This window comes from Phragmites australis, chromosome 1 (genome assembly GCF_958298935.1).
Source record: "Phragmites australis chromosome 1, lpPhrAust1.1, whole genome shotgun sequence".
NCBI lineage: Eukaryota > Viridiplantae > Streptophyta > Magnoliopsida > Poales > Poaceae > Phragmites > Phragmites australis.
In genome coordinates, this window is record NC_084921.1 from 32,956,491 (window position 1) to 32,983,535 (window position 27,045).

Sequence of the window (27,045 nt, forward strand, 5' to 3'; positions counted from 1 at the left end):
TGCTTATGTAAATTATTTTCATATGTGGTCTCTTTTGTATCCGCTTGTAGATAGGTAGATTTCCACATTCGGGTGACATAAGGATCCGTCTGTAGTATATATTTTATTCAAAAATTAATATTAGGCATATATTTTATTTCCTTCAGATTTTAACACATTTTCAAGATAAATTTTAACATCATAGATTTCAACAACGTTTGAATCAACCCAAGTACAATATTTAACATAAATACAATAATATTCATAAATAAAATATTTTTTACATCACAAGTATTATTTCATCTCACACTCACAAAGCCTCGAATGGCTAGCCAATTCACCTCCGAAGTCAAAGAACTTGCTACTCTTGTGAATGACTTCGTGCATAATGAACCGACATATGTCACGTTGGACGTTTTAGATATCTTCATCTTTGAGCGAGGTGTGAGTACATTCAATCATTCGTACCTGAAATAAAAATGTAACTAAAATAGTTAAAATACTACTGACAACGGAAATAGAATCAAATAAAAATATGCAGGTGCAATGATGACTTACGTCCCCATGGTTCGTTGTGTACCTCCCATTTACCCTAAGAAACTAACAAATATGTATCTATAAAGAACGGTATCAATACCTTGCTTGTAGCACTTCAAATAAAAACGCAACGTATTCGTTAGTTCAATAAGACTCTTTATCATCAGATACAAGCATTAGAGGTGTGTTATTACCGGAAAGTGTGTACGGACCATCATCACATCCTTCTTGGTCGTATCGTGTATCCCACCTTTCATTATGTAACACTTATAGACCCTATTCGAATGCCAATAAGTAATTATCAATTTATAAATGATTTATAAGAATTTTATGTATAAGGATTTTATTTGCCTCTGTATAACATCGACAAGATCTTGGTAGGATGATTGGGGGAGATCGGCTGAGTCAAGGACTACGAGTCTACTCGACTTTGGCATCAGCATTATACAAATAAAATGGTCGCTACATGAATACTTATGTTAGGTTCTTGATCGATCAATTAAGTTAAATACTTATGTTAGGTTCTTGACATATCACACTTATTTAAAGTTATAGGGAGCCATGATATAGTACTTATCTCTAACTTATGAGCAATCTATATGGTTTATTAGTTGTAGGTTTATTTTTTGGCCTTAGTTTTTACATTTGGTATCTTTTATGTGCCATGATCCAATCTATAGGATAAATCCCCATTGTTATCGATAACAAGTGCATATATATATATATATATATATATATATATATATATCACAAGTATTCAACACTTGTATGCACATATTTAGGAAGAGTATATCCTATAGGTTGTGATTTTGAGACTAACATGTGTTTCTAGTGACATCTTTTGTAGTCTCATGGAGCAATCAATATGTCCCCGAAGGTATCCAATGCTTAAATGCTTCAATTGGTATTATTGTTAAATCTTTTATTTATTTAAGCTAACTAAATCTATAATATAGCTTAAACTTCCTATATTGATATATTATCTAGTTGTGCATATATTTCTTTCTCATCATATGTATGCATACATATAGGAGGAGTTTAGACTATATTATGTGAGTTTTATAAATTATAATCCATGTGCTTTCATAGTCTACAATTGGTATCATTCTTTTATAGTGATATCCATATAATTGGTATCCTTTTATTGGATCATGATTTGTGAAGCTTTCTCCCATGTGCTCTAATATTTTTTTCCTTGAGTTTAACATGTGTTTATAGCCCTTTTTGGGAGATTGTTAATAAAGAGGGAGAAGTTTACGACCAAAGCAAGATGAACAAAGCGATAAGATTGTAACAACAAGCAAGACATCTAGGAATGTAGAAGTTAATAAAGGGGGAGAAGAAAATATGCTAGATGCCTAGATTGACAAAAGAGAAGCTCTTACATAGGTCGTTCAAGGGAGATAATGACAATAAAAAAAGAGAGAGCCACAACAAAAGGGGACTAAGTGGTAAGAACATGCATCCAAGAAATATGGTAAGACTTTGTGCTCGCTTATGATCTTTGCATTTGGTATCATCTATTATTTGCCACTTATGTGAGTTGTGTTGTCATCAATCACAAAAAGTGGGAGATTATAGCGAAAATGGTCCCATTAGACCATGATTGTAATTTTGGTGATTAATGACAATATATTCTATGCGACTAACATATTTGTCAATAATATATGTTAATATGTCTCATTGATGCAATACATGAAGAAACTACTAGGGACAAAGTTGGACTGAATTGAAGAAGTCCTAGGAAGATTTGTCATCACTGGATGGTCCAGTGCTCTAGGTGTTGAACTTACCAAAGCATATTTGGCAAAGGGGAGAGAGGTTTGAAGACCTCACCGAAAGGTGTGGTGATCAAAGAAGATACACACCATAGTATTTTATCCATAGAAGGTTGCAGCCATTGAAGTTAAAGATCAAAGCATCGGATGGTTCGGTAATCAAAGTGTTGCACACACCGAACAATAAACAGTGTAAAGAGGCAGAACGAAGTTCAACGCATCGGATGGTCCGGTGATGAAGGTTGTGCACACCGAAGCATTATTTCCAAAGAGGGTTGCATTGGCTCGATTGGCTGAAGTCAACATACCGTATAGTCCGGTGATGAAGTGATATGCATCGGATGCTTACACCAGAGCAATTTACACCGATAAGAAGGAAAAACTCGGATGGCTTAGGATAACACCGGATAGTCTGGTGATAGAGATGAAGTATACACCGGTATGTCCGGTGTTCATAGAAGCTTAAGTGGGGTTTCAACGGCTAGTTTGTGAGATTATACTTACCAGATGATCCAGTGTTAGTACTATTATTCTCACCGAATCATCCGGTGTTAACAACTTTTCTGAGTCATTGGGTTAACGGCTAGTATGCGGGTTTGAGGCTATAAATACTCATCCACTCGGTCATTTGAAGGAGTGACGTGCTGCTGGAGTTCAGAGAAGTTCATGTACACCTGAGAAGATATTCAAGCCACCAAAGTGCTTAAAGTGATTATCCAAGACGATTAAGTACAAGATTAGTGAGTGATTAGTGCTTATAGGCCTAGAGAAAGTGTTGTTAGGTGATTGCTGCCTAGAGAGTAGATCAAGGAGTGGCCTAACCTTATACTAAGTGGTACGTCGGCACCTTGTAGTCTTAGTGACTCCCCAGCAAGCTTGTTCACCATCCAACTTAGTGTGGAGCGACGGCAAGGCGATTGTACGGGGACGCGGAGACCCTTGCCTTGATGGCTCAAGCTTCGAAGTGATCATGACGGTAAGAAACCGGAAGAGATGGTAGTGGTGAGACCTTATCTTAGTAGCTTGATAGCTCATTCGGGTGGAGACCTTGTCTTTGTGACTTGGTGGCTCAAGAGCCGTGACTAGGTGCCGACCGGGAGTATATCATTCGTAGAGCTCCAGCATAGACTAAGGGTGACATTCATGCTATCGATACCACAAGAAAAAATTCTTGTGCTGAGTTTTCTCTCTCTACCTTATTTACGTTTCCGCATTTACATTTTGCAATTTACCTTCTTAGATAGGTTGCAAGCGCTTTGATTGGTAGAGTAGACACACTAGATAAACTAAGAGCACATTTAGATAGAAATTGGTATAGGTTTATTTTGTGTTGTTTTTGGAGTTAAAATAGTTCTAAGTGTCCTAATTCATCCACCCCTCCCCCCGCTCTTAGGACGTCACTGATCCCTTCAGCAAGGGATAAAGACCTGCGTGAAAGGAATGAACTCTTAAGTGTAGGGTAAGAACCCTGTATGAAAGACCAAAACCTTCGAGTGAGGAAATGAAGTCCCTCGAGTGATGGTTTAGTATACATATTTAGAAAAGTAAATGCTTCAACACGCGTGCAATGCAAGCACACAAAATATAGCCAATTTGGTAATAAGCAAGAATAAGTAGCACGACGCGCATGTAATGCGAGTACGCGAAGAGTAAATACTTCGGCAATTAACATTGATCTATCTTATACGAAGGGTAAAAAACTGCACAATAAAAACCTACATATACTTGCGAAGAGTAACAACAGTTACTTCGATTCACTTATATCATATAAACACATAGAAGGTAAATACCTCGGAGTTCATGCAAAAATACACGCTTCGATGCAAATATAATGTAAGCTTGCGGAAAATAAACTCTTCAATATATAACCGAAGGGTAAAAGGTTTAACGCATATATAATGTAGCACTATGCATGCATGAAGAATGAACGCATTAGTATGAATATACAATGCTTCACATGTGAATAGTAAATACTTTGGTATCTAAACAAGCAATATGCATTTTTGCGCACTTATGCAACGCAAGCACGTGCCAAAGGTATAGATTTTCACATTTAAATGCTTCCGCATATAAGAAAATAATAAATAATTCGGTGCACATATAACATAAATAAAGGTGGCACGCAGATTAGGCCTCTAATGCACGTCCGAAAGATCCAGCAAGACGTCTCACCCCGGCATCGGACGAGGCGACGCGTCACTAGTAAGGCACGAATCTGTGCTTTTGAAACATAAGCCAAAAGAAGGAAACACGCCTAGCAAGGCACGAAAACAAAAGTGGTCCAGTGGTAACACCACACCATGCATATTGAATTGGAGCCTGCATTCCACCATTCTTCTCAAACATTGCAATTTTCTGAACGGTACTAAAAGTTGAGAACACAGTGTGCAGAACATCCACAGTCACATCATACTGCATTTTCTCAACTGATGCTAAAAGCACATTGCTCTCAGGCTGCTTTATCCCCTCAATTGCAGTTTGGTTCACAATAAGATAAGGATTAGTGTGCAGTTTGGTTCACAATAAGATAAGGATTAGTGTGATCCCTGCTGCGATGTGACTGAAATTTGATACTCAAATCCCTATGCGCAGGAAAGGTTATGCGTATGTGGCGCGCAATAGAGCCGGGTTATGAAGCTAAGTTAAAAAGAGAGATCGCGCTCAACAAAGCACAACAGCATTCGCCGACTAGTGGTAGGATTGTGGATTGCCTTTTTTTTTAATACGAGAAAACTCCCTCTCCATTACCACGTAACATAACTATCATTTGAGTATCTTACAACCAGTCAGAAGGATAGAACTAGCAAGTCAAAATACCAACAAAGAAAATCAGAAAGAACAAGTAAGCTAACAGTTTCACATAGCAATACTGATATGGCTAAAGACATGTCCAAAAGCATAAGGGTTACAGGCTAGGCGACCAAAGCCGACCCACACACAGGAGATAGACTTGAAGAAATCACGAAGCCTCCTCAGCATCCTCGCCAGGAACTTGCTCATCCTCATTAGACTGCTCCTCCGAGATAATCAGCTGGTTGCTAGGAAGGGCTCTGGGAACAGATTGCTGTTGGCCAGCAAGAGCATTCATGACAGTAAGAAGTAAACCTTGAGCACCCTGCATAAGTTCCTCCTTGCAAAGCCCCTTCAAGAGATCTGCCCAATGTTCAAAAAGGCACAAACATGAAAAATTATTTCACTAGGGTCATGTATCAGTTTCATCTCGAAACAAGCACGATTTCTTGCTTTCCAGATGGCCCAGCAGACTGCGGCAAAGCCAACCACATGAAACTCTTTGTTTTGAGGTAAAAAGGTGTTAACCCAGTTATAGAACTAGTTAACAGAATTATGAATGGAATCAGCTCCAATGAACAAAGCAACAAAACCCTAGCAAACCTTAGCTACTGGACATAAGAAGAACAAATGCACACAAGACTCATGTTAGGTGCAAAAATAGCAAGTTCCATCACCACACCAATTTCTCCTTAGCATGTTATCTTTAGTGAGGAGTACATTATGTTCTAAAAGCCACATAAAAACTCTGATCTTCAGAGGTAGTTTAGCATCCCAAATATATTTGAAGGAGGTGTTAGGAGAACCTCTCACTAACCAATTATACATAGACTTAACCGAGAAATTACCATTCTTTTTAAAAGCCTAAAAAGTCTCATCCTCATTATCATTTAGATCAACTAGAACTAAAAGACTTCGAATAAAACTCCACTGGGACTGTAGCTCAGTAGATAGCCATCTCTTAAAAGGTAGATCCCAATTCTTATGAAAAGCATTGTTAACTAAAATATAATAGTCATTACAAATTTTATACAGAATAGGAAACAGATCACACAGAGGTTTTGACATAATCCAAGTATCTTCCCAAAATCTTGTATTTCTACCATTATTTATTTTAATCCTCCTTCTTTGAATATAAAACCTTCTAACTTTAAGGAGGTCATACCAGCACGAGGAATCATCCTGCTTATGTTTAACCCCGGCAAAAATACAGGAATGAAGATACTTATTTTTAACTATCTCCTGCCATAAGTCTTCTTTCTTCTCTAACTTCCACCACCATTTACAAAGGAGGGCAATATTCATTATAGAAATATTCTTAATACCTAAACCCCCTTTTTTTTCTTAAGTTTACATATGACATTCCATTTAACAAGATGATATTTCTTTTTGGTTCCACCACCCTGCCAAAAAAAAACTTCCTTCTAGTTTTATCAATATTAGCCATAACAGTTTTAGGGAGTAAGTATATTGACATGTGGTAAGTAGGAACACTAGAGAGACTAGTATTTATCAAAATGATCCTCCCACCAATAGATAACAGTCCACCTTTCCGAGCATCAAGCTTTTTGAAAAAAAATTCCTCCACTCGAATCAAATCCACTATGTGGATTGCCTTGACACACAACCAAATTCGAATCCCAGCTGCTGGGGTTACCTCATGAGCTGGGCCCTCCGCAAGCTGAAGTCTGATCAAGCCTTTGCCCACCGAAGGTCGGATGGGCTCGTCAGCGGAAGGCCTCCCTTCGCCAGCTGAAGCCTGCTTGTGCGGAAGGTCTGGTTCGGAGTCAGCCCGGTCCGAAGGCCGCGTGCGCCGAAGGCCTGGTCTGAAGGCCCGCGCGTTGTGCGAAGGTCGCCTGCATGGAATGCCTAGACCGAAGGCCCGCGCGGTGCGAAATCGGTGAGAAGGCCCACTCAGTCTCTTCGGAACCGGATGTCGCTAGTGGAACAATTTCGAAGTGATTTATTCTGGACAAAGAGATAAGAGTGGAGGTGGTGGAATCAATCTCTAAGGAGAGTTAAAAAAATTCTCTAACTCTTAATGGGTACAAATATTATAAAAAAGCAAATATTATAAAGAGGCTTTTGAACCTTTATATGAGTTGGTTTAGCGTGTGTTTGGATGGTCGAACAGAGCCATCCCGGAGATGGTCATCCAGGAAACGCGGTGTTTGGTTTGGCGAACGACGAGGACGGGAGCGGACGGAGTGATCTCACATCAGGGAATATTATCTCTTTATGTTGGATGGCTCGGTCCGGTGAAAACGGCCAGATCGGCTCATCCAGTTTTCTCGTTATCATTTGATTTTATTTATGAGTATAAAGAGTGATCTAAAAATTCTAAATATTTTTATAAGTAAACTAGAGCTCACTAGCAACCCATTTTAATTAATTTGATCCAAAACGCTAAGCTAATATTTAATTAAAATTCTCTAAAAAATCTACGTTTATAATATAGCTCGTCATATCTACTTTAACCCTACCGACTAAATAAAAAACTAATTCTCATCCATCCTAACTAAAAAATAAATCTTCTTATCTCTAAAAATAAGAATGGTACAGGTGGATTCCTTCTGGTGACCCCTTGCGTGATGCGGCCGATCAACACAGTGCAGCAGAGAGCCTATGACTTCGTGACAGCACCAGAGAGCCTGACGTGCGGCAGCAGGCGAGCGGATAGGAAATAAAGATCACAGGCCGATGCGGGTTGCGCGGCGGCGTGCAATCAATCGGAAGAAGAGGAGAAAGGAGCTGCTCCACTCTAAAGCTAGATGCAAAAAAGAAATCAGAAAAAATAAATAAGGGTTATGTGGATTGGCTTATGTCCTCGTGAAACGCCGTCGCATGAACTTATATAAAATAGTCTACGTCTATTTGTATTCAAATGAGTTACCGATTAATATGATATACGTAAACTGTTAAATTATAGAAGCCTATATAATTTTAATAACACACGGTGACCGGCCTGACCTGCCCTACCCTGCCCTGCGCGCACAAGCGCAGCAGCACACGGACACTTGTTTGTGCTGGTATAAAATTACACCGAGCTCCCTGCAGAACTCAGCAGAAGTAGTTGCTGTCCATTTGGGGTTTCTCCCCAAATTCTGAATTTGATTTTGGTCAAATTTGGAAAACCAGAAACTGAGGGAGAATAAACAGGAGGAATATTTTGTTAGAATTATAGGGGTCCATATAATTTTAATAATTCTTAATAAATTTTAAACGCTCATATTGCGGAGATATGTTCTATAATAAGATTCATCTTTTATTAGTATCATATTGCTAATAGAAGTAAAACCAGAGATTTTTTTCCCTATATATATCTAAGTATCCCATCTTATTAGAGTGAGAAGATAAACTATTGATGAGAGTAACTCTCAATTTATGAACACTCTTATTACATGAGTATATATAAGAATTAGAGTTTTTTTCTCTTCCTCTCGCTGTTACGCTGCCACTGTAGTCTACTCTATCCCGACAATGGCGTGCACCAGCAACCGGAAGAGTAAGTCTCCAAAACCCTCGCTCTTGAGATCTTGCACCGGGAGATGGCGAATAAGATTTTTGAGAAACGCTTCGCACGGCTGCTCAAGTTCTTCACCACGGCTCGTCTTCATGGTTGCGTGGGCGCCACCCGCTGTCATCGTCAACAAATCCGTCACGTCGTCAGTAAGATCGATCGTGCCATCAACATGGTGCAACCTACATCCTAACAATCTTCACAACGTAGGATCAATACGTAAAAATTATATCACTCGTACTTTATTTCCTGCAATCTCTAATTTCGAGTATATTAGATCTAGTCATATATAATATTATCATACACGTGTCTAGATTATGCTTTGATAATATGAACATGTTAGTTTATCATTTTACGCTCAATAATTATTTATGGATTAAATCAATCCTAAAAGTGTCTTATTTTTCAACAATTTAAAAAAATTATTGTAGGCACTTTGATTTATTAATGGCTGAATTTGTCAATGCACTAAGGCTAGACAAGTTTTGTAGTATGCACTTTAAGATATGGTAAGTCAATGTCACTCTATGGCTGATGGCTATGAATGTCTACAGGGTGACTAATGGCAAGCTGGAATGAACCCTTACTACTGAGCAAGAAAATACATTCACGAATGAACCCTTACTACTGAGCAAGAAAATACGTCCCAAGTGCTATTTTCTTTGGCTATCTCATATGGTCTTATCGTTCATCAGATGGACGTTAAGACAACTTTCCTTAATGCAGAGTTGGACGAGGAAAATTATATGGAGCAGCCTGATAGATTTGTAGTAAAAGTCTGGAGCGCATGATGTGTAAGTTGTTGAAGTCCTTGTATGGTTTTAAACAAACTCCTAAGCAATATCATAAGAAGTTTGACAAAACTTTAAAATCTGCAGGCTTTTCAGTCAATGAGGCAGATAAATGTGTGTACTATCGCTATGGTGGGAGTGAGGGAGTTATATTGTGTTTGTATATTGATGACATACTGATATTTGGGACAAATTTTGACGTGGTTAATGTGGTCAAGTCTTTCTTGTCTCAAAGCTTTGATATGAAAGATCTGAGTGAGGCTGATGTAATCTTAAACATCAAACTAATCAAAGGAGGGAATGGGATTACTCCTACACAATCTAATTATGTTGAGAAGGTCTTGAGCCGCTTTGGACTTTGGATACCAGAACAACAAACCTTCTCTAACACCTTATGACCCTAGTGTGATATTTTGAAAGAATAAGAAAAGCGGTAGGGATCAACTAAGATACTCTCATTTTATTGAATCATTCATGTACTTAGCTGGTGCTACAAGGTCTGACATCTTATTTGCTATAAGCAAATTGAGTCGATTAACTTCTAACCCGGGCAATGAACATTGGCATGCGCTTGAGCGATTCCTATGCTATTTTCTTGGTACTATAAGTTATGGTCTTCACTATTCTAGGTACCTATCGGTACTTGAGGGTTATAGTGATTCAAACTAGATGTCTAATGCTGATGAGATTTACGTCACAAGTGGATATGTATTCATTCTAGGTGATGCTGCTGTCTCATGGAGGTCTTGCAAATAGATCATTTTGACGAGGTCAACTATAGAAGCAGACCTCACTACATTAGACACAACGACTGTTGAGGCAGAATGACTTCGTGAGTTGTTGATGAACTTGCCTGTGGTTGAGAAACTGGTACCGGCTATCTTTACGAATTGTGATAATCGTACGTTTATTATCGAAGTAAACAATTCTAAGGATAATGACAAGTCCACAAGGCACATAAAGAGACGATTGAAGTTTGTCAGAAAATTGAGAAACTCCAGAGTGATAACCTTGGATTATATTCTAACAGCTAAGAACCTAACAGATCCCTTCACAAAGGGATTATTATGGAATGTGATAGAGAATACATCAAGAGAGATGGGTATGAGACCCATGTGAGTTATATCATAATGGTAACACAGTCTATATGATTGGACATCCCGTAAATTAGGACCTAGAAAAAACAAGCTATTAGTCTGACTGAAGAAGAGTACTTTACAACTTACTCCAGTGAAGATGCAAAACTTTTAGAGATCTATAACGCATGTTGGCTATTGCGTTAATATGTTGTGTTGGCTTTAATAAGCAAAGATGTTATCCTGCAGAGCATTCTTGAAAGAACACACCTATATGAGCCCGACAGTTGGTTGCAGTCTATGTGATGGGTAATCTCTATTAAGCTCATGAAGAGATCAAGGAGTACGATTTATATGCCCCACCCGCGGGATTGCCTACAGGCAGCCAAGTATCAGTTATGACCTCTAGTGAAACTTTTTTCTCTCCTTTCTTTGTGCCGCCGGCTGCTTTAAGTACCCGCCGGCCGCAACGTGCCCCGAACAGGAGAGGGGCACGAGTTCCGAGACACCATAAATGGAAAGGGCATCATCATTTCCTCTAGACAAAGTGACCGGGGGTGGAAAATGCGCCGCACGCCCGGTCATCCGTCTCAATAAATGCCCTGGCAACGGGCGCCGTGGAGAGGGCCTACCAGGCAGCCGCAGAACGACCCGGCGTGCCCGCCCTGTCTTGTTCCCCTGCCACAGCAGCGCGGTAGACGGAACGCCTTGGTCCTTACGACGTTATCCTGAGACAGGCCGGATGGCACGGGACGGGACCTGTGCAATTAATAACCTCACGCCTCTCTGCCAGAACGTGGCAGGAACTGACGCTGAGCGCGGCGAGAGCAATTGGAGGTGACAGGCCACGCACGCTCTTTAAATGCGGCCTCGAACCTTTGATTGGTTCACACCTCATCGGTGGGCCCCTCGGGGGCCTCCACCAGGGGACTTTCTGGGTCGTCGGGGTACCGAGTGCTCGGGGGTACTGTTCACCTCCCCGAGCACTCTTTCCCGAGAATGCCCTTTCTTGTCCTCGGGGAACCGAGTGCTCGGGGGTACTGTTTACCTCCCCCGAGCACTCTCTCCCGGGCACACTTGTCCGGATCCTCGGGGAACCGAGTGCTCGGGGGCTGCTGCACGCAGCCCCGAGCACTCTCTCCCGAAACTTCCTTCAGTGAGTCCTCGGGATACTTGGGTGCCCAGGGGCTACCGCCGGCGGCCCTGGGCATGTTTCTCCCGGTACTTAGCTCTCCTGGTCGTCGGGGGACTAGGGTGCTCGGGGGCCACCGTACACCTTCCCGAGCACTTTCTTCCTGATACTCAGATTTCGTGGATCATCGGGGAACTAGGATACTCGGGGGCCACCGACTGCGGCCCCGAGCGCCCTCTCCCGGGACTTGACCTTTTCTCACCTTGCGAGAGAGAATCCGCGGGATGGCGCCATGTGGCGGATGGCTGGCCTGGCCTCGAGATTCGGGGACCCTCGGTTCCTGATACACCGACAGTAGCCCCCGGGCCCATTGGCAGGCAATGGCCCAGAGACTGCGGATGGGCCCTTCGTCACCAACGAGGCCGAGGCCGATACCGACGCCACGTGGCGAGCTTCCAGAGGGTGGCCCCTCCGGTTCAGGTCTTCCGGACGACCCATCGGGAAATCGAATGGACGCACGTCCACACAACTCCCGAAGGGTGTGACAACGGGACAGGCGGCACACGACGACGGGGCAGGCGGCACGCGCGGCAGCCACACAAATCGAGGAAAATACGCCTGGCAACCGCTGACACCGCACGACCCGTGGGAGACTCGCCTCGCGGTTGCGTCGATCGATGAAACCGTCCTGTCGAGTGCGCTGCGGCGGGCAACGTTTGAATTTCTCTGGGGTATAAAAGGAGGAGGGGAGCGAACCGCCCCCCTCTTTACGCCATCTCGTGATCTAGCCCCTGCTCTCCTTGCACTCCTGAGCCCTAGACTCTCCTTAGGCGATCAGAGCACCTTCCCTTCTCCACCGTCTAGATCATCCCCCGCCCCGACGAAATGCCAAGAGCAGGAGGAAGCCGCCGCGACAGAACTCCTGACAGCATGCTGCCGGAGTCCCGCCTGTCGAACGAGGAGGCGGCGGGGAAGATTCGGAAGTTGCTGGTCCCCGAAGGCCAGCAAGGGGCCTTGGTGGTGACGCCGGCGAGCTTCCTGCCGGCGACAAACCGCCCGGGGTGCATCGTCCTCTTCACCTCCTTCGTGGTGGCCGGGCTGGTGCCGCCATTCTCAACGTTCTTCCTCCAGATCCTCGACACCTACGGGATCCAATTGGTACATCTCAGCCCCAACTCCGTCGTCATCCTGGCGGTCTTCGCCCACTTCTACGAGATGTTCGTGGGGGTGCCGCCGTCGGTGACGCTCTTTCGGCACTTCTTCGCGCTGCGGTCGGCCGGGAAGAAGAGGGGCTTCTCCACTGCGGATGTCGCTGGCTGCTGCAGCTTCCGGCTGCGGGACGGCCTGGGGGAGTGATATATTCCCCAGGTGCTGCAAAGCAAGTGGGAGGAATGGCGGCGCGACTGGTTCTACGTCGACGTCGACCCCCACGACCGTCTGACCCTGCCGGAGGTGGCGGCGGAACCCCAGAAGGCGACCTGGGAGGTGCCGCCGCCGATGGACGCGCGGCTGGAGTCGGTCCTGGAGCGCATCGAGTCCCGGGCTCACTTCGGTGATGCTGGTGGCGGACTTCCAGCGCCGTCGCCTGGCGCCCCTGCGGGAGCGGGCCCGGCCTTGCTGGCTTTACACCGGCCCCGAGGACATCACCCGGAGCCAGATCGGCGCGGATTGGGACCTGGGCATGCCGGAGTTGAGGGGCATGCTCCGGGTGGTGACCGGGGTGGATGACCTGAGCCGGGCGGAGCTCCCGTGGAAAGAGATGGCGCTCTGCGTCAATCCTGACCGGGTGGCGATTCAGGTGAAGTTGCTGGAGTTTGACGCCTAGGGGTTGGTCGACCGGCTGGGGCGCCGGAGTCCCGAGACCACCGAGACCACCGGGGTGGACGAGGCGGCCGGCGAGGAGGCCGCAAGCGATCCGGCGCAGACTGGTGGCCCGGGCGCCGCAAGCGGCCAGCCGCAGACCAGCAGTAGGGCTGCTGCGGGCAGCAGCCGCCGCACCGGAGGAGGAGGCACCGCCGGCAGCGGGGCGGCGACGGCGCCTGAGGACCGGGGAAAGCGCCCCTGGCTCTTTATTCCTGTGCCGGAGTCCCCGCCGTCGCCGTTGCCAGGCGAGGGGGGAAGCCGGGACGGCCAGTCGTCCAGCGCGGGGCCGTCGGCGGGGGCGGCATCTGCGGTTCTGGAACCGCACTTTGGTCTGCTTGGGCCCGATTCGGCGCCCGAAGACCACACGGCGGCCCCACAGAGCCCCCGGCGGAAGAGAAGGAGGGAGGACTCCGGGTCAACGCCATCGAGCCCGGAGTTCAGGATTCCGGCAGCAAGGTGGCGGTACCGAAGACCCACAACCACGTAAGTTTCGTCCTCCATTCTTTGCTGGGCGTGTCTTGCCCGGACTAAATTCTGAGTTTCGATCCCATTCTTCTCTTGCAAGCCGCCTACGGGCGCTGCCGAGAACCAGGGGCGGTCAGAGGCACCGAGGTCGGCGCCAGCCCGCAAGCCAAGCGCGCCCGAGCCGAGTGCACCGGCGGAGCCAGGGCTGGCGAGCGCAGCGACGGAGCCAGGGCTGGCGAGTGCAGCGACGGAGCCAGGGCTAGCGGGGGCGGTGGAGCTGGGGCCGGCGGACGCGGCAGCCGAGACAGAAACGCAGCCGCCGCCCGAGCGTTCGGCGCTGTCCGAGCCCGCCCCGAGCGCACCGAACGCGGGGAGGGTGACCGTGTGGCAGTTTTCGGGGACCCTGAGCCCCCCGAGGGAGGCTTGCAGGGGACCCAGCTCCCAGCCGCCGCCCAGCCAACCCGCCGACCCTCTCCCGGTCGTGCTTGCGAGCGCCCGGGAGGTGATCGGGCGGCTGGAGGCGGTCGTAGTGGGGGAGATGGCACAGCGAGAGGCGGAGCGTGCCGCTCTGGCCACAGAGAGAGCGCAGCTTACCGCGGCTTGGCGCGTTTTCGACTCCCACCAACGAGGACGAGCAGCGCGCTATGGAGGAGGGGCGGAAGGCCTCGGAGGAGGCCCGCGCGGAGGTCGCGCGGGAACGGAAGACTCTGGTGGACGCCCGCACGGAGGTCACGCGGGAGAGGGAAGACGCCGCCCGCCTGGCCGAGGCGTCGCGACAACAGGCTACCGAGGCCCTCGCCAGGGAGAGGCAGGCGCAGGAGCGGGAGGAGGCGGCCGTGAACCGCGAGAGGGCAACAGAGGCCCTCCAGGCTAACCTAGCCCGTCAGAAGGACGAGGTCGACCGGACCCACGCCGAGCTCGAATACTGGGCAGAGGAGCTCCAGCACGTCGAAGGGGAGCTCCAAAGCCGGGAGGAGGATGTCGCAATCCGGGAGACCGACGCCGAGATAACGGTGGCGGACTTGGGAGCCCGGGAGGATCTGCTGGCCTGCCGAGAGACGGAGGCTGCCGAGGCTGCGGCGGCCGCTTCTGCTAGGGAGGAGCGGGCCGCCAAGTCCGAGGCAGAGCTGGCTGCTCGCGAGCAGGCCCTGTCCGTCTTGGCGGGGCAGGTGAAGCTGGCTGAGGGCCAGGCACCCGGTGCTGGCTCTGCCGGTGCGGCCGGGGGCCAGGGGCTTGAGGAGCGGCTGCGGACCGCGACGGAGGAGCTCGAGGCCGCCTCGGTCGAACGCGCCAGCCTGCAGCTGATGCTAGAGGACGTCCTCCGGCGGATGCAGCGGTCCGTGAGGGTGGCCGGGCTCGGGCAACTTCTCGTGGAGGAGAAGGGGGCGGGCCCCGGCCGGTTCGCCCTCGGCTTCCAGAAGGTCTGCGAGCGCCTTGAGGCGCTGCCCCAGGCCGTCCAGGAACTCGCCGTCCAGGAGGGGCGTGGCTTGGCCCAGGCAGTGGCCGAGCACGTCCTGTCTTGCTACCGGAGCCGGGACCCAAACTTCCCGCTGGAGCTAGCTCAGGAAGGGGTGGTTGAAGCCGAGGAGGAGGCCACCCGGGAGGCAGTTCGGAGCACCGCCGCCGCGGTGGCGGCCGGCTTCACGCGGGAGGCACCGCCGCCCCCAATCCCGAGGAGCAACAGCGAAGGCTCCGACTCCGACTAGGCTTTTGTAGTAGTTTTTTCTTCTTCTTTTCTTTTTACTTGATGTAAATATGGGAGTGATCCCTCAGAATAGCTGTCCTTTTTTGTGAATATAATGGAGGCCTTTCTTTGGGGTCGCAACTCCGGTATTCTTCTGAGTGCTTGATGAAGTTTATGCTGTTTTCACTTGATGCCCCGAGGAGTACTCAGTCGGACCGACCCCGACCTTTCCTTCCCCGAGAACGAAATCGCCCCGATCGTCCTTCTCGGTGCGTTCAGCCCACAAGCCCTCGTGAGTCCTCAACGGCTAAGTGAAAAGATAAAGGCACGAACTTCCTTGCTCGGGAGATAGATCGATCCAGCACGGAGCACGCCATGACCGGTGAACACTTTTCCACATTGCGACCACTCAGCCAGTAGACTGGAGACACGTGCGGGCGGGAATGCGACCAAGAGTCCCATGGTTCGGTGGTGCCCGGGCTTAGGACGGACCGGACCGAGCACCGACAGCCTGTCCCTGAGGCCTAGGCTCCGGACTACTCGAGCGGCTCGGTAATGCTCGGGGCCCTACAAGCGGACCGAACACCACGACCACCATGAAAGACTTCGATCGGACATTACCGCACGTACGGTACACCTTTCTACGGACCATTCTGTCGTTCTAGAAAAAAGTGGACAGGCGATATGGTTTGTGCGCGAGGAGACCATCTCACTGAGCAGATTAGAGTACGAGGGCCCCCGAGGATGACTCGGGAACAAAATATTACTGAATGTAAATTTGTCTGAATTTAACCACTCACCGGATAGCTGTCGGCATTTCGGCCAACCGATCCAGGAGGGGCTTGCACTCCGAGCTCGGGGTGCCCAGGAACTTAGTTCCCGAAGCCGGGGCGCCCGAGCACCAGGGTGCGCATGAGGGGCCCGGGATCAGGCGGTCCCGACCAGTCATGCCTGAGCGGTAGGACCACCCGAGGACCCTTAGGGCCGGGCAGCGACCTGGGCACTGAGGCCCTCACGGTCGAGCTGCCTTTGCTTTTGATTGTCGATCTGTGACTTGAGAAAAAATAGAGAAATTCTTTGCTTGGTGTGCTCTGTTAGTGCGGTACTCATTATAGACTGCTCTCGTTTGGACCCGAGACCTCTCGAATACCCAGACCGGCGAACAAGAGCAAACAGAGGCATAACCCAGAGGTCCTATGGTTCGGTGGCACCCGGGTATGACAGAACAGACCGAGCACCGACAGCCCGCCCCTGGGGCCTAGGCTCCGGACTACTCGAGCGGCTCAAGCGATAGGATTACCCGAGAACCCCAGGGACTCGGTAGTGCCCGGGAGACTGTCACGACACCGAACACCACGGCCACCACAACAGACATAAGTCAGCGCAACTGCCCGCACGCATACCGATCGGGACTCTTTTATCAGCGGGGAAAATGAGAGAGCGAACTTTTCTCGCACAATCGAGCATCTCACCAGACAGATTAAACATATGAAATCCAGAAAAATGAAATTTGACATAAGGATTGCACATTGATATTCATACTGTATTGACAATTTTTTTTACAAGGTTGGGTGACTTACCCAGTTAGTGATAGCCCCCGGTCAACTTGGGCGGGGGGAAGCCCCCGGCCTGGTTGACCTGAGCCTGCAAACATGGCCATCTACGGGAAGAACTTGCGCAGGTGCTCGATGTTCCACGGGTTGGGGAGCAGCTGCCCATCTTCTGCTGCCAACAGGAAAGAGCCTTCTCGCGGGACACCGATCACGGTAAAGGGGCCTTCCCACATAGGGGACAGCTTATTCCTTCCTTCGTGCGACTGGACGCATCGGAGAACTAGATCCCCCACCTCGAGAGACCGGGCCCGGACGTGGCGCTGATGGTAGCGCCACAGGCTTTGCTGGTAGCGGGCTGCTCGGACGGCGGCACGCTGCCGGCGCTCTTCCAAATAGTCAATGTCGTCGCGCCTCTGCTGCTCCTACTCGCCTTCGGAGTAGGCATGCACCCGACGGGAGCCTAGAGTGAGCTCGGAGGGGAGGACCGCCTCAGCGCCGTACACGAGGAAGAAAGGAGTCTCCCCGGTAGCGCGGCTTGGCGTGGTCCGGTTGGCCCATAGCACGACAGGCAGCTCGTCGATCCACCCTTTCCCGTGCTTTGCGAGCACGTTGTAGGTCCGGGTTTTGAGCCCCTTCAGTATCTCCGCATTGGCACGCTCGACCTGCCCATTGCTCCGAGGATGAGCGACAGAGGCGAAGCAGAGCTTGATGCCAAGGTCTTCGCAGTAGTCCCCGAACAGGGCACTTGTGAACTGAGTGTCGTTGTCGGTGATGATCCGGTTCAGGACACCAAAGCGACTGGTGATGCCGCGGATGAACTGGAGCGCCGTGTTCTTGGTCACCTTGATGACTGGGACCGCCTCCGGCTATTTGGTGAACTTGTCGATGGCAACGTAGAGGTACTCATAGCCCCCGACTACTCGGGGGAATGGACCCAGAATGTCCAGCCCCCAGATCGCGAAAGGCCATGACAGGGGGATGGTGTGAAGAGCCTGAGCTGGCTGGTGAATCTGCTTTGCGTGGAACTGGCACGCTCTGCAGCGCCGGACCAGCTCGGTAGCATCCTGGAGGGCTGTAGGCCAGTAGAAACCTTGCCGGAAGGCCTTCCCGACCAACGTGCGGAACGATGCATGGCCACCGCACTCGCCCTCGTGGATCTCAGCGAGAAGCTCGCCGCCTTCTGCCCGGGTGATGCATTTCAGGAGAATGCCGCATGCGCTACGCCAGTAGAGATCCCCATCTACTATGGCATAGCGTTTGGACTGCCGAGCAATTCTTTCGGCAGAAGCCTCATCCCCGGGAGGAACTTTTCCTTCAAGTACCCTCGGATCTCGTCCATCCACGAGGCATCTTGAGAATAATCAGCAAGCGCAGCACACTCGCCGGACAGCGGCACCCTGTCGGGGCTTCCCACTGAGGGCGCCGCCGAGGTCCCCTGAATTAAGCTCGAGGTTTCCCCTTCGTCCTGTTCGGCAGGCAGGACGGAAGGCCGTGTGAGTCTTTCTTCAAAGACTCCAGCAGGGACGCACGCACGGGAGGAGGCAAGGCGGGAGAGGTCGTCGGCCAGAGCGTTGTCACGGCGCGGGATGTACCGCAGCTCCAGGCCGTCGAAGCGCTTCTCCAGCTTCCTGACTGCCGCCACGTACGCCGCCATTTGAGGATCCGTGCACTGGTACTCTTTAGATACCTGGTTGACCACCAGCTGGGAGTCTCCCTTGACCAGGAGGCGACGAATCCCGAGGCCCACCGCGGCTCGGAGGCCAGCGATGAGACCCTCATATTCCGCCATGTTATTGGATGCGCGGAACTGCAGCTGCACGACGTACCGGAGTTCTTCACCCGTTGGGGAAGTGAGAACCACTCCGGCCCCCGCGCCTTTCAGCGAGAGGGAACCGTCGAAATGCATGATCCGGTACTCGGGTGCATCGTGCCCAGGATATGTAGAGATCTCTTCTGGGACGACCTCAGGGACGGGCGTCCACTCTGCCACGAAGTCAGAGAGTGCCTAGCTTTTGATCGCCTGGCGACTGACAAAATGCAGGTCGAACTCCGCCAGTTCCACCGCCCACTTAACTACACGCCCAGTGCCTTCTCGGTTCCGGAGGATGGACCCCAATGGGTACGTGGTAACCACCGAGACCTTGTGCGATTGGAAGTAGTGTTGCAGCTTCCGGGAAGCGATGAGCACGGCGTAGAGCAGCTTCTGAGCCTGGGGGTACCTTGTTTTTGCCTCCCGGAGGACTTCACTGATGAAGTACACCGGTCGCTGTACCCGGCGGGCCCGGATTGCGGCCTCACCCGAGGGCCTGCTACAGCCCCCAGGCTCGGCGACGTGGTCAGGGCTGACCGGGTGCTCGGGCTATACTCCCTGGTCAGGAAGAGCCAAGTGCTCGGACTCGACTCCCTGCTCGGGGGGAGTCAAGTGCTCGGGCTCGACCCCCTGCTCGGGAGGAGCCAAGTGCTCGGGCTCGACCCCCTGCTCGGGGGGAGCCGCGAGGATGGGGGAGTGCCCGGGGGCGGCCGGGAGCTGGGACCCAGCTCCTGACCCCGTGCACTCATCGCGCTCCACCACCAGCACCATACTTACGACCTGAGGGGTGGTCGATACGTAGAGTAGCAGTGGCTCATCTTCGGACGGGGCCACCAGCACGGGTGGTGAGGTGAGATACTTCTTCAGATCACGGAAGGCCTGCTCGGCCTCCGGCGTCTAGTCGAAACGACCGATCTTCTTCAGAAGCTTGAAGAGGGGGAGCCCCCGCGCCCCAAGTTTGGAGATGAAGCGCCCGAGGGCCGCCATGCAGCCGGCGAGACGCTGGACCTCCTTGAGTCGAGCCGGGGGTCGCATCTGCTCGATGGCCCGGATCTTCTCTGGATTGGCCTCGATCCCTCGGCTGAAAACCAAGAAACCGAGGAGCTTGCCCGCAGGTACCCCAAAGACACACTTCTCGGGGTTGAGCTTCAGGCGGGTAGTGCGGAGACTATTGAAAGTCTCGGCAAGGTCTTCGAGCAGGGTGGCGCGGTCTTGGGACTTGACCACGAGATCATCGATGTAGGCCTCGACGTTGCGGCCAACCTGCGAATCAAGGGTGATGCGGATAGCGCGCTGGAAAGAAGACCCAGCGTTGCGCAAACCAAAAGGCATCGACACATAGCAATAAGTCCCCACCGGAGTGGTAAAAGCAGTTTTTTCTTCATCCTCTACGGCCATGCGAATCTGGTGATAACCAGAGTTTGCATCTAAAAAACACAAAAGATCACATCCCACGGTTGCATCTACAATTTGATCTATGCGGGGTAAAGGAAAAGGATCTTTGGGGCAAGCCTTGTTTAGATCGGTGTAGTCCACGCACATGCGGAGCTTGCCGTTGGCCTTCGGAACGATAACTGGGTTTGCCAACCACTCGGGGTGGAGGACCTCTCGGATAAATCCGGCATCAAGGAGCTTGCTGACCTGCTCCCGGATGAACTCCTGGCGCTCAGGCGCCTACCGCCGGACCTTCTGCTTCACCGGGCGTGCGTCCGGACGCACAGCCAAGTGGTGCTCGGTCACCTCCCTAGAGATCCCGGGCATGTCGGACGGCTGCCATGCAAATACGTCGGCGTTAGCCCGGAGGAAGGTGACGAGCGCGCTTTCCTATTTGCCGTCCAAGTCACCGCCGATTCGGATGACCTGGGAGGCGTCCTCGCCCACCACGACCTCCTTCGTAGGAACGGAGGCGTTGGCGGTGAGTCGGGGTTTGGATGAAGAGGGTCCCGGGACCCCTGGACAGCCTTCAACCTCGGCCTGAGCTGAGACCAAGGCCAGGTATGACTGCTCGACGGACACGGAGATGGGGCCAGCTGGGCCCGGCATCTTGACCGTGAGGTACACATAGTGCGCAGCCACCATGAACCTAGCGAGCGCCGGGCGCCCGAGGATGGCGTTGTAGGGGAGGAGGAGCTCCACGACGTCGAAGATGACGTTCTCCGTGCGGAAGTTATCCTGACTCCCGAAAGTCACGGGCAGCTCAACCTGCCCGAAGGGCAGGGAGTGCCCGGGTGTCACCCCGCAGAACGGAAGCGACAGCTTTAGGCGCCTGGAGGGCACCTGCAGCTTCTCGAAGGCCTCCTTGGAAAGGAGGTTGAGGCCTGCGCCCCCGTCGATTAGCACCCTGCCGACCCTTACATTGCAGATGGTGGGGGACACTACCAAGGGTAGTCGCCCCACGCCTACAGTACTGGCGGGGTGATCGGCCATACTGAACGTGATCGGGGCGTCCGACCATCTCAGGGGCCTTGTGACCTCTTCGCTCGGGGTTACCGAGCATACCTCGCGCCGCATGATCTTGATGCCGCGCCGTGAGGAAGGCGTATAGGCGCCTCCGTCGATGAAGGCGACGGTGTGCTCGGGCTCCTGAAAGCCAAGTTCTGTGTTGTTGGGGGCGGCTTCATCGTCGCCACCCCCGCGGAGCTCGTCGCAGTCTCTTTGGCGCTGCTCGACGAGGCCCTTGACCGTGCGGCACTCCGTGAGGTCATGCCATCTGGTCTAGTGGATTGGGCACCATTTGCTTGGCTCGGGCCTCGCAGGGGCGGGGGCCCTTGCTGGAGCGGGAGCCCGGGCAGGGGCTGGAGCCCTTGCGGGAGCCGGAGCCCTAGGAGGGGCCCGGGCCGGGGCTCTCGCGGGCGCAGGCCGTCTGTCGGTGGCCGCCCGGCGTTCTTACCGGCGGTCGGGCTCTTGGGCCGGCCTACGGGCGGGGTCCTGGGCCGGCTCGACGGGGACGGTCTCACGCCTCCTTCTCTTTTTCTTTTTCCGCCTGTCGGAGCGGGAAGAACTTGGTTGATCGGCGGCGGGGCGCTCGGGGCACGGAGCGTGCCAAGCCCGCACCTCTGCCTCCTTGGCGCACTTGTCGGCCAGCGCGAAAAGTTCCGCAGTGGTTTCGACCTCGTGCGTGCCTAGCTTCTCGAGCATCCGCTCGTCGCGGACGCCCTGCCAGAAAGCAACGATGACAGCGTGGGGGGTTATCCGCGGGATAGTGTTGCGGACCTAGCTGAAGCGCTAAATAAAGCGCCGCAGCGTCTCCCCCTCCTGCTGCTTGACGGCGTGGAGGTCGCACTCCAGGCCGGGGCGCGTGAACGTGCCCAAGAAATTAGCCACGAACTGGTGGCAAAGATCATCCCAGGAGCTAATAGACCCTAGGGGTAAGTTCATGAGCCAAGAACAGGCAGAGCCCCTCAAGGCAACATGAAAATAGTTAACCATCACCTTTTCGCTGCCACCAGCCACTTGGACGGTAGTAGTGTATATCTGGAGGAACTCAACGGGGTCGATGGACCCGTCGTACTTCTCCGGCAGCTCGGGGCGGAACTTAGAGGGCCATTTGACCCGGCGGAGCTCGCTAGTGAAGGCACGACAGCCGGTGCCGTACCCTGTGGCGCGGGTGGCGTTCTTGGGCGGTGAACTTCGGCAAGCCGGGGAGCTCCGGCGATCATAGGCCGGCAAAGAGGAAGCCTGGTCCTCAGCTTCGGCCTCCTGCCGAGTCTCCCGCTGGCGCTCGAGAGTGACGCGTGCGTCTTCGAGGCCTCTCCGCTTGTTGAGGTGCAAGCAGAGGTCCTGGGCTCCGGACGCGGCCAGGGGGGCGGCGCTCCGCCTGGAGGCCCCCTGGCCAGCGCGAGCGCCACCTGATGATGGGCCGGTTCCAGCGGCGCCACGCTGGGTTGTGGCGCGAGAACTCTCGGCCAGTACCTGGCGGCGGGCAGTGCCGACCAGGGCAGCGACTTCCTGGAGCTAGCGGCCCTCCGGGGTTTCCCCCGTCGCCTGGACTGGCGGATGCCTGAGGAGAACGTGTGCTGCAAGCAGCGTGCTCCCGGGGCTGGCGTCGCCGAAGGCGAGCCTACGCCGGAGAGGCGCCCGGCGCTGTCCAGACACGGACCTGGCGGCAGGAGTTTTGACCACCGGCTGGGGGTCGGATGGTGCACCGGCAACGGCGGCGACGGCCCTGCTGGGCCCGACGCCCTAGTCCCCTTGGGAGGGGAACGCCGCGCGTGCAGATCGCGGCTGCTGCAGGGACGCAGTAGCGGCTGGGGCCTCCTGTGCGAGGGGCTGCATTTCCCCGCTGGAACTGGAGTTGGAACGCTGGAGGCGATGACCACCGGCCATTTTTTCTGCGGAAGAAAACAAACAAACAGATTTAGGGATGCTTCCCCCTACCTGGCGCGCTAGCTATCGGAGGATTAACTCCAGTCGCAGGGATCCCGAGAGACCCCTTTTTAGAGATTCGGCGGGGGGGATGATCCTGAGTCTATTCGTCGGAGAAATAAATGGGAATGAATGCAACGGCCGGTGGTGGTGTGGTGGCCTAGTGCAAGAAGAAGTAAATGCACCGGAATTTAGATAGGTTCGGGCCGTACGGGGGCGTAACACCCTACTCCTGTATGGATACTATAAATGCCCTGAAGAAGTCCCTCAAGGATGTTGCTGGTTACAAGAATGTTTGTCTATCTTAGAGCCCGAGGCTCTTTGTTCTTCAGCCTGTCTCGTGTTGCTCACTTCTCTGCCGTTGTTTCTCTTGCGCGGTGTTCTTGTCTATGCTTCAGGATCTATTCCAGATGCATTCAGCTATGTGTTCCGCTTTTTTCTCTCCTTTCTTTGTGCCGCCGGCTGCTTTAAGTACCCGCCGGCCGCAACGTGCCCCGAACAGGAGAGGGGCACGAGTTCCGAGATACCATAAATGGAAAGGGCGTCATCATTTCCTCTAGACAAAGTGACCGGGGGTGGAAAATGCGCCGCACGCCCGGTCATCCGTCACAATAAATGCCCTGGCAACGGGCGCCGTGGAGAGGGCCCACCGGGCAGCCGCAGAGCGACCCGGCGTGCCCGCCCTGTCTTGTTCCTCTGCCACAGCAGCGCGGCAGACGGAACGCCTTGGTCCTTACGACGTTATCCTGAGACAGGCCGGATGGCACGGGACGGGACCTGTGCAATTAATAACCCCACGCCTCTCTGCCAGAACGTGGCAGGAACTGACGCTGAGCGCGGCGGGAGCAGTTGGAGGTGACAGGCCACGCACGCTCTTTAAATGCGATCTTGAACCTTTGACTGGTTGACACCTCATCGGTGGGCCCCTCAGGGGCCTCCACCAGGGGACTTTCTGGGTCATCGGGGTACCGAGTGCTCGGGGGTACTGTTCACCTCCCCGAGCACTCTTTCCCGAGAATGCCCTTTCTTGTCCTCAGGGAACCGAGTGCTCGGGGGTACTGTTTACCTCCCCCGAGCACTCTCTCCCGGACATACTTGTACGGATCCTCGAGGAACCGAGTGCTTGGGGGCTGCTGCACGCAGCCCCAAGCACTCTCTCCCGGAACTTCCTTCGGTGAGTCCTCAGGATACTTGGGTGCCCAGGGGCCACCGCCGGCGGCCCCGGACATGTTTCTCCCGGTACTTAGCTCTCTTGGTCGTCGGGGGACTAGGGTGCTCGGGGGCCACCGTACACCTTCCCGAGCACTTTCTTCCCGGTACTCAGATTTCGTGGATTATCGGGGAACTGGGGTACTCGGGGGCCACCGACTGCGGCCCTGAGTACCCTCTCCCGGGACTTGACCTTTTCTCACCTTGCGGGAGAGACTCCGCGGGATGGCGCCATGTGGCGGATGGCTGGCCTGGCCTCGGAATTCAGGGACCCCTGGTTCCTGATACACCGATAATAGTGGAGCCAAATATTTTTACTGATTGTTAAATTTGCAATATTTCTTACTAATTCACATGTTGTTTAAAATAAGGGTATGTCACCAGACTTGAAATATGTCACCAGAGATGTTCATAATGCATACGGGTATTTAAAAGATGCTTCTTGTTTGACAGTTGAAGAGTCGAGAGATATGGGCCCATTGTATATACCATTGTCTTCTTTCCTGGTCAAGGTCCGTGAGGTCGTTTTCCGGTCACAAACATATGCTAATTAACTCTTGGAGATGGCTGGTTTCGATCTGGACTTGTATCTAGATATGATACTGCCTGAGAAATATTCGAGAGTTGATGCATCCGTATTAGATATACTGCCGAAGCTTCTGATGTAGATACGGTAGGACTTGCGAAGGATGAGCTACCTTCTTTCGACAACATCTTAGTCAATAGATGGATAGTTGTTAACGAGTTGTGCAGATGTCATTTAGAGCCGTTCCTTTCTCCGTCTTCCCACAAGATCTAGTCCTAACAACAACTAGTGCGGTAGACAGAACACGAACAATATGATAAGATTGTATGACATATACACAGAAAAAATACAGTAGTTGCAAGTAACATTTCTTTTTTTGTCAGAATAAATAACTGGTTATATGGTCAGCTATATATTGTCACTCGTATACAAAAATTTCACTAGATATGTGGATATATAGTTTATTAATGCTGTTTATTTACGTTAAAATTCATATTAAAATAGTAGTAGTAAGTAATAAAATATATAAAAAAATTAACAGATAGATACGTATCAATCAAAAGATGAACGATAAGATAGATGTATACGTGCAAAGGTATGTAGAGTTATATTTCCCTAGTCACTCCGTTCCCTGCATGGTATCCACCAATGGGGCAGCTCCGGCGGGTTTCTCATCTGCATGTGCACCGGCAGTGTGGTTTCCATTACCCTGGCAGTCCGGCACAACTTTTCACCTCCATGCGCACTCGTTGGATCGGATCATGTGATCATATTCGAAATGAAGGAGATCGCCGAGCCAATCAAGTTCACCGTGGCAGGCATGCGCACTTTTCCACTTCTCCCTCCCCATCATTGGCCATTTGATCCCCCGCCGCGCGAAACCAGATCGATCGACAGCAGCGATCAGCCACTCCAGCTCAACTAGAATAGATCGATCGACCAGAGAGGCAACGTTCGCTGGCGCTGGCTCAGTCGGCCGTGCATGGTGGCCGGCCGACCTCCGCATGTAAAAGCAGCGAGCGCGCCGTGGCTAGTGGCAGACACTGCACGCCTAGGGATGGCAACGGGTCTACTCGTTGGGTTTTGCTGGAATAGGCTCAACCCGAAATCTAACTCGTCAAACCCGATTTGAACCCGAAATTAATATCGGACGCAAAACCACTCCCGTCCCCAGCCCCGATGGGGACCCAAAACCCGGCAATGTGACGGAGGCGGGTCGGGGCAGGGCGGGCGAGCGGGGTGGGGCGGGGCGGGCGCGGGCACTGGGTGGGCAGAGTTTCGGGTTTCGGTGACACCCACGGATGAAAAAACAGATCTGAACCCGACCCAAGTCAAGGCCCTAACCCGACCCGACCTGATAGCTTCGCGGGGTTTTTTTCACCCGAACCCGCTCCTGTCGGGTCTGAAACCCGCAGGGACCCGACCCAACGGGAAAAATTGCCACCCTTAGCGCGCCGCAAAGCCAAAAGTGTTTCGTCGCTTCTCTATAATGTATTACATATATTATATATTTTAATTGTATCAAAAGTCAATTAAAAATAGGTTTTTCATAAATAATTTTTAAACAACAACTTTTAGAAAAATCTCAGCCCAATCAAATAAATCCTTATCTTTCTCGTACTTTTGCAAGGATGGATGATATTTTTGGATTAATTAGAAAACTACCTGAATGGAACACCTTCTTAAGGACTCAGCTGAGAACTCGAAGACGTTCGGAATCTCGAGAAGATGATCTAAGAATCCTGAAAACCCGGTTAGACACTTTATCCTGATAAGGAATTAGAGTTTTACTCAATGACACGGTCAGACAAAATACTTATCTTTACTAGCTATGTAATTGATCTGTCGAAACCTCATTTTATGTACTAATAGAGAACTTGACGATGACTACTAGATAATTACCATATTCAGGTAACACAGGGTTTTCCGTAATTCTTGAGATATATCTTTATCTTTAGAAAAGTAGT

At 51.5% G+C, this 27,045-nt stretch overlaps 1 protein-coding gene across 1 annotated transcript; it reads left to right on the forward strand.

Annotated features, from left to right (window-relative positions):
* The first annotated feature begins 14,575 nt into the window (after positions 1-14,575).
* LOC133884184 (uncharacterized) lies at positions 14,576-25,106 on the forward strand. Its single transcript, XM_062323532.1, has 2 exons — positions 14,576-15,004; positions 24,924-25,106. The coding sequence occupies exons 1-2, from the start codon at positions 14,576-14,578 to the stop codon at positions 25,104-25,106; spliced, it is 612 nt and encodes a 203-aa protein (XP_062179516.1).
* The last annotated feature ends 1,939 nt before the right edge of the window (positions 25,107-27,045 follow it).